Below are 7,862 nucleotides of genomic sequence, written 5' to 3'. Positions count from 1 at the left end.
CTCACACACACACACATCCCCTCACACACACACACCCTCACACACACACACATCCCCTCACACACACACACCCTCACACACACAGGTTCATCTCTGTGCAACTGGTGACAAATATAACACGGATTCAGAGGATTCATGCAGTTATGAGACGTTTGTCCCTGCATGTCTTCATGGTCCATCTGATTAGTGAAAGTAGGACGTTCTGGTCAGAAGGAGCCATTTTGCTCCAAACAAACACCCAGAATGCCCTGCGCTGCAGTCCACTTCCTGCTTTTGGTGTTCACATCTGAATTCAAACTGAACCTGAGGTCACTTTAACCGAACTGAGGTTAAATCCACCTGCAGTCGGATTAAACAGATTAAATGATGCGGCTCTGGAAATAAAACACTTAAGATCACGTACATTTTTTACTCAGATATTATTAAAAACTTTCTAGGATTTAGAAATAAAAACTTCTTGGTTGAATTTGGATAATAATTTTTGGGATTAACATTTGAAAGCATTTGATTGATTCAGTGAAAGAATCTGAAGTCAAGACATAAAAACACTTGGATCAGATTTCAGATGCTGTTTCTCTAATGTGGTTAAAAACAGGCACCAGATTTTTCATTTCAGCCATTAAATGAACTTTGTTACATTTTGATTGGTTGGTTGGTTTAAATTCATTGTTTTCATAGAATATACTTCACTAAATTTAAATATTCAAATCTTATTTATTGCTGTGAAACACAAGGAACTAAAGTTTGAGTAGTAAAAGTTTCCTCTAAGTTGGTTTTCATTAGATTGGCTCTATAACTGATTTAAATCATGACTAAACTGTAAAAAGTTGATTCTTTGTGAAACAAAGCAAACACTGAAGTTTCTACCACCCAGATTCCTTTTAAAACACGGAGACTGAAATCAATCAGCAGCTGTTTGCACTGCAGAGCGTCTTCATGAACAGCATAATGCTAACAGAGTCCATGGAGGGAACATATTTGTGTCTGAGCGTTCGCTGCCTTTCCCTCCAACACAAACATCAAACTGCATGCATGGTTTCAAATCAGAAGAGTTGCAGCTGTTGCGACACGATGGCGGTGTAATTCGCTGTGACTGTGTTAAAACATGCCTTATCTTGCTCTTTATCTGGGAATCCTGCAGCTACACGAATCACTAGCAAATATTTAGCAAACAGCCGCGTTCAGATTAAAAGCCAGATTGAATCTTTAGTTCGGGTTACAGACGGTGAGGTCAGAGTTCAGCTTCAGAAAAGGAAAATCGACTCATTTAGTGGAGCTTCCTTCAGCGCTTCGATCAAAACATTACAGCCGACAGCTCGTTTTAGAAGCAATAATAACAATAATAACAATAATAAGTGTAGCAGCAAATGTTCTTTGTGTCCCTGAAAAGATTTGATTGATTTTGTAAATGTGGGCAGGAGGGATGGTTGACCTCTCATGACCTCTGGAAACATTCATTAATATCTTTAAACTGGCAGATAAAAGTCTGACACCAGCTGAATAAACTTCATGCTGCTGTGGTTTCAGTCCAGCTGGAGGAGTGAAGCTGGTACTTACAGGCGGGAGTCGTGCAGTCTCTGGTGTGGTTGTAGAGTCGGTGGAACTGTTTCCGGCACTGAGGTTTGAAGTACAGAGGACCTGAGGGAACACAAAGGCTGTAACCTCTGACCTCTGGCAGCGACTGCACTTTAACCCACAACAAGCACAAAGAGCAGCTGCTGCACGTCATAAATAGATAACAGATCTGACAGAATATTCAATATGTGGGATATTCACTGAACTGGAATCCAGAACCGCACGGCATTCTGGGAGATGTAGAGAAAGGCTTTAGCTCTCATGATGAACTGAAGGTGAGCGGCACCAACTAACTAACTCGCTCACTGGTTACCCAGCAACAACCTGCTGAGTACCCGACGCAGCAGCAGTTTCAGTTTTCTGATTGAACTAAAAGTTAACAGTGTGGAGCGAAAACTGGATAAAACAGGAAATGTTCCACCAGCTTGGCAGCATTTCAGATATTTAAAACAAAAAACGAATCAATGATTATCAATAATGTTTGGGGCGCTGCGCTGGAGCAGCCGTGGAGACAAGAGAAGCAGCTTCATGGGCGCCTGAGGCGAAGCGAGGCGAAGCGAAGCGTCTGATCAGACGCAGCGCGTGACGGAGGGAGGGATGAGGCCGAGAGAAACGCTGCTTATATTTACTAATTAAAGAAATGACTGAGTATTATTAGTCTGCAGCCATAAAATACTGCAGCAGGCTGAGGCATAAAGTAACGTGTTTGGGTTGAGGCAGCAGAAGTTTCATCCCAAATCACTTCCTGTTTCAGAGAGTAAAACTCATCGTCTCTAAAACAGTTTTGCTAGGCAACCATCGTACCTGTCAGGACTGTGATGAACTTCTCCTTGTGCTTCGGATCGCTGAGGCGACCGTCTGAGAAACAAACAGGAATTAGTTTGGCGTTTTGAACACATTAATCTGACAGAGTTCAGGAAGTCCAACCAGCTGCTGAGTCAGCAGTATCAAATAAAACCTTCGTTCTGAAATGAAGAGCTCAGCGGGTCGGGTCGGGTCGGCCCGCCGGGTCGGGTCGGCCCAGCGGCTCCACGACCTGCACCGGGTCACGACCCCGAGCTGCTGAACGAGCCGAGCGGCGATCAGCACCCTGGACAGAGGCGGCGGCCGTCACACCCTGAACCCAGCTGTTCACCACAGCCGATAATCAATACATGATCATTACTGATTAAAACCAATAAAGAGCTGAAGTAAAGTTGATCTTCATGTGTTTGTAGAATGTAGATATAGATGTGTTCACACTTTGGAAAAAAACAGAACAAGAATCAAATCTCCTCTCTGAGACGGAAGGAAACTGGTTTGAATGTAGTAGCGCCCCCTGCTGGGGAAACGGAATATAAGGAGGAAAACATTTGTATAAACTGTTAATTGTCTGTAATTAATTAATTACAATTAATTACATTTTGATCTAAAACTATCTCGACAAATTAGCAATATTTTAATTCAGAAACCATTTTTGATGCTAAATTATGAAATAAATAAACATTTGAGTTAAACAAAAATGAATATTTATTGTTTTAAATTTTTATTTAGATTCTTCAATCATCAGAAATGTAGACGCTGACATATAGCGCTAGCATCATGTTTAGCATTGAGATGCTTTTTTAGCCTTTGGCTTAGCTGATGAGCTAACTCCTTTTAGCACAACTTGAACACAACAACAGTCTTTTCCATCGTCCAATCAGATTTTTATTTGAAGAAATAAAAATTCATCTTCACTGGGCTGAAAAATAAACCTTTGATGTTGTTAGATGTTGTAGATTGTGTCACATTTAGAGGCGTACCAGAAACACGCAAATACAAAGGTTCCGGGCGGAACTTTGTAGTTCATTAATCCAAGTTAAAAAGTTCGAGTCCCTAAAGTTTCACTGCCTGGTTTGGACTCACCAATAAAAACTTTCTAGGTTTGCTGCTGTTGGACTGTTTATGACAACAACTTGAGCATATGACGTCACTGTCGGCAGTGACCTCAGCATCGGGTCAGCAGAGCAGCTCTGCTCAAATGTGCAAACTTTGATGGTCAGAAGAGACAAAGGCTGAAGCACGGTGGTGGCAGCATGATGCATGATGGGCGAAGAAAAGAGTGAAATGGAGAGAAACTAAAGTTTTTATCTGCTGATTTATTGTTCTGGTTCCGACCAGAGACCCGGCGCTGTCTGGACTCACCGTGGTTCGACCGGCTCGGCCGTTTCGTACCCGCCGCTTCGTGCCCGCTGAAGCCCACCGGGCCCCTCCGGTACCGGCCGACCAGCTGCGCCAGGCTGTGGCGGCCCCTGCGCGCCTCCGGCCCCCGGTGCCGCGCGGCCGCGTGGCAGCGTCCCGGCGTCTGCAGGAGGATGAAGAGGAGGAGGAGGAGGAGGAGGAGGAGCGCGGACCGGACGGAGGTCCGCGGCAGCAGCATCACTGGACCTGCAGGACCAGACGAAGTTCATGTTTGACATTTGGGATGAGAAAGTTTCATGATGAGTTGTAGCGTGGCGCGGGGCTCCCCGCAGCCTCCCGCAGCCTCCCGCAGCTGGTTACCTTTCCTCTGCGGCTCCCCGCGGCTCGCTGCGCCTCCTCTCCCCGCCGCTCCGCGCTCTGCGCCCGGACTCTCCCTCTGCGTCTCTCGGGACCCGAACTGTCCGCTCCCTGCCGTGTCTGTGTCTCGTTACCCCGGGTTGGTGTGGATCCGCGCTCCGAGTCCTGGTGTCATCTTAGAGCTGCGCGCGGGGCCGCCGGGGCGCGTGGAGCGGCTCCTTCATCATCCTCATCAGCAGGACAGAGAGCCGGTTCTGCAGGCTGCAGCTGGAGCGGGTCCGGTTCGGCTCATGCCTCTGAGCAGCAGCGGGAGAATGGACCCGAACCAACCTGAACCGACCCGAAGCTCGTGCTGATCAAGTGCCGGTCCGAATCTGAACCCTCTGTGGAAACGGACCGGACTGCTCTGCTCTGCACGCGCAGCTCAACTCCAGCAGATCACGGAAATGAGGAAGAGGAGGAGGAGGCGCGTGCGTGCCGGCATGCGCGCGGCGGATGGCAGCGTGACGCACCAACGAAGGAAGTCAAAATACTGACACTCGTCGTTTAGCTCTGGACTTTCACTAGGCCGTTCTAACTCTAGCTGGATGTTCAGGCTGGTTCTCCTGCTGGATGCTGACCTTTGACCCCAGAGTGAGGTTGCTGCAGCTAATGGATCTGGCTCCATCTGTCTCCCACAGCATGATGCTGCCACCACCTGCTGGAGATTCTGACTTTAAAAAGAGAAATTTTATAAGTTTCTGCCAAACAAAAGTTCACATGCAGTCAGAAAATGATGTTTGTTGCTTTTCTTCCTCAGTCATAATAAATTTTCTCTTCTACCATATTCAACCCCTGTAAAACAATTAAAATTTTGTGTTTTTAACAGGATTCAGTATTTATACGACAACGTATTAAAAACAGACATTTTGGGATTAAAAATTTCAAAACAGCAAAATGGAAAAGTTACCGGTCAGTTATTTTTCTCTTATTTGAAGTGAACAAAGATACAAAACAAGACGTTAAAAAACAGTGATTATCTGAAACACTCCATCAGCTTCATAAACATGTCTGCAGGTTCTGCTGATCGGATCCGACCCAGCAGGAATATTGAAGTTCTTTATGTGTTTATCGGTTCCGTTTCTCAGCCATGCGCTCAGATCCAGACCTGCTGCTGCGTTCCCTACATGCCCGGCTCTGGAGCCGCTCCAAGAACTCACAGCAGCCTCCCACTGGAACCACTGGGACCCATTAAAGGTCGTTTTAAAACCAGTTGACCTCTCTGTGTCGTCTGGTCAGACTCCCACACCACAAAACGCTGCAGGCTGATGAGCGTCGGACTCTAGAAAAGACTGGAAGAAATTCAACATCAGCTCAAAACAACAGATTTAACAGAAACGTTTGGAGAGCCCGACTGGAATCATCATTATGTTGCTGCTGATTATCAGGTTGTTTCCAGTCAGATAGAAGAAGCATGAAGCATTTAAATGCAACATGCTTCCAGGTCAGATTCAGGATTAAATGTTTGGTGCTGAGAAAATCCAGAATCCAGCAAGTTTGATTCTCATTTCCCTCCAGGGCTCAGGCTGCAGTTTCTCCCATTGAGATGGATTTCTACCAGAGAATCAGAGAAAAGGAGGAGGGGTTATGAATGATGGTGATGAATTTCTACAATGTTTTAGGATTATATTCTGCCAGAAGTTTTAGCAATGGGAAGAAAAATCCAACTAAATTGGGGTCATTTGTTATAATTTTGAAGAAGATATTAATATCAAAGTTTCCAGAAGTCATCAAAGCAAAAGCAACACAAATATTGTTTTGCTGTGAATTGATGTTCTGGACAAAGTGAAGCCTGATCTGGTTTCTGGCTGGAAGCCTAAAGTACAAATCCTTAAAAACCAGAAGATCAGAACTTTTACAAAGTTTTACTTCACTTGTTTCTTTATTCTGGAAAAATCCCACAATCCCAGCTTTTCTGGGCTTTAAACTCAATGAATTATAATAATAACTTCAACACCATAAACATGAAAATCTGATGAAACGGCTGGAAATCGACACAGAGAGAAAAAAGTCTAAATCCGTCATGAATCTGGAGGATTGAAGAGCCACAAAACTCTACAAAATAAAAAGAGGAAGTAACTGTAACCAGAACCAGAACCAGAACCTCTCTGAAACATTTCCATACTGAACAGGAAGCAGTTTGAAAAGTTACACAGTAAAACATTAACTGATAACTAATCATTTAAAACTTATTTAGCAGTTCATATATTTTTAAAACTCAACATTTATCTGGTGACATTTGGTGAAAATATGTTTTTTTTTCTCTGACAGAATAAATAAGCCAAATTATTGGTGTTCATGTTTCACTGTGTCACTTTCCACATGGCGTCTCTGTTTGCTGCGGCGATGACCAGGTGAGCAGAGACGATCCTGAGCTTCACAGGAGAAGAGAGCAGCGGCTGGCGGGCCGCGGCGGGCGGCGAAGTCTCGCTGCGATGATTGAGATGACTGAGAGCGTTGCGTTCTGCCAGCCGCTCTGCGTGCTAACGCTCCTCCACTGTCAACAACATGTCACCGGGACAACGGGAAAACACACACAGACGCACTCACGAGATTTTTCTCCTGATTCTTCTCCACACATGCGATGAGAACAGCTGCAGGAGTTTGAGACGTGTGATGGTCTGGATCAGAAGGCAGAGGGTTGGGAGCAGAACCGGACCTGTTGGAACCGGACCTGAACCGGACCTGAACCGGACCTGTTGGAACCGGACCTGAACTCCAGAGCTTCACTGAACAAATCAGCACAACGATGGAGAAAAACACAGCACTGATGTTTTTGGCTCATGATTCAGACAATCATAAAGTTGTGCCTCCATAATGACACGCATTAAACATATTAAGTTACAGTTCAGGTCAAAGGTCAGCCGGGCCGTGGTAAACTATGTGTTCAGGCTCCAGAGACGCCAGTAAATCTTTTTATTCCCTGCAGACCAACATCAGAACCAAACATCCACACAGCTGAATGTTAGCCTTCAGAACCGGATCAGTCCGATCCACTGAGTCAGAACCTTGCAGGTTTTATCTGCAGGCCAAACGTAACGAGACGAAAACCGTTTCCTGTGGGATTCTCCCTCCAGGACCCACTGAGTCTTCATGGCATGAATGCTGAGATTTGTCTGAATCTGCAGGCAGAGAGACAAACAAACTCCACTTGTTCTTCACAGAGATCAGCGGAAACATCTGCAGGAGTTAACCAGCGGCACCGTTCTGCACTCCCAAATCGCTCAGGGTCAGGGGTCAAACTGGGACATGCTTCAAAATTCTCTCTAATTCCTGCAAAACCTGAACCTTCAGAACATTTTAAAACCCAAAACCTCTGAAGGTTTTTACCTCTAATGACTGGAAAATAGAAGCTCCTGGGTTGAACTGCAACCATCTGAAGTCCGTCCATCATCATCATCATCATCATCATTGTCTGCTGGTCCAGGCCCGGTCTGCTCAGGTACCAGGTCCAAAAGCATCTCTGCAGCTCCCTTTGGGCTCCCCAGACCTGCACAAACAGTTTCAGTTCATCATGTTGCATTTTCCATTTTTCTATGCAGAAATCCCAAACAGGAACCTTTGCATTTACCTGTTTCTGCTCTGCCTGTAAATCTGATGCACAAGCTACATCCGCTAACAGCGATGGAGGATGAAGCTGCTTCTCTTGGCCCTCTGGGAGTTCATTTATTCCTCAAAACGACCTGATTGGTCACCAGAAAAGACTGTTGTTGTGTTCAGGTTGTGCT

General features: G+C 45.4%; 1 protein-coding gene across 1 annotated transcript in view; it reads right to left on the bottom strand.

Annotated features, from left to right (window-relative positions):
- The window catches only part of LOC129356610 (ALK and LTK ligand 1-like), a 7,556-nt gene extending 2,771 nt beyond the window's left edge, over window positions 1-4,785 (bottom strand). The window contains exons 1-4 of the mRNA XM_055026183.1: window positions 4,099-4,785; window positions 3,742-3,984; window positions 2,380-2,433; window positions 1,558-1,638 (exon numbers count right to left, since the gene is read on the bottom strand). Of these exons, the coding sequence (XP_054882158.1) occupies window positions 1,558-1,638; window positions 2,380-2,433; window positions 3,742-3,976 (370 nt within the window). The 5' untranslated portion in view covers window positions 3,977-3,984; window positions 4,099-4,785. The remainder of the gene's footprint in view (window positions 1-1,557; window positions 1,639-2,379; window positions 2,434-3,741; window positions 3,985-4,098) is intronic.
- Window positions 4,786-7,862: the final 3,077 nt, after the last annotated feature.

This window comes from Poeciliopsis prolifica, unplaced genomic scaffold (genome assembly GCF_027474105.1).
Source record: "Poeciliopsis prolifica strain line A6 unplaced genomic scaffold, Auburn_PproV2 SCAFFOLD181, whole genome shotgun sequence".
Classification (NCBI taxonomy): domain Eukaryota; kingdom Metazoa; phylum Chordata; class Actinopteri; order Cyprinodontiformes; family Poeciliidae; genus Poeciliopsis; species Poeciliopsis prolifica.
The sequence above is the reverse complement of the archived record's forward strand: the minus strand, read 5'-3'. Positions and strand labels throughout refer to the sequence as shown.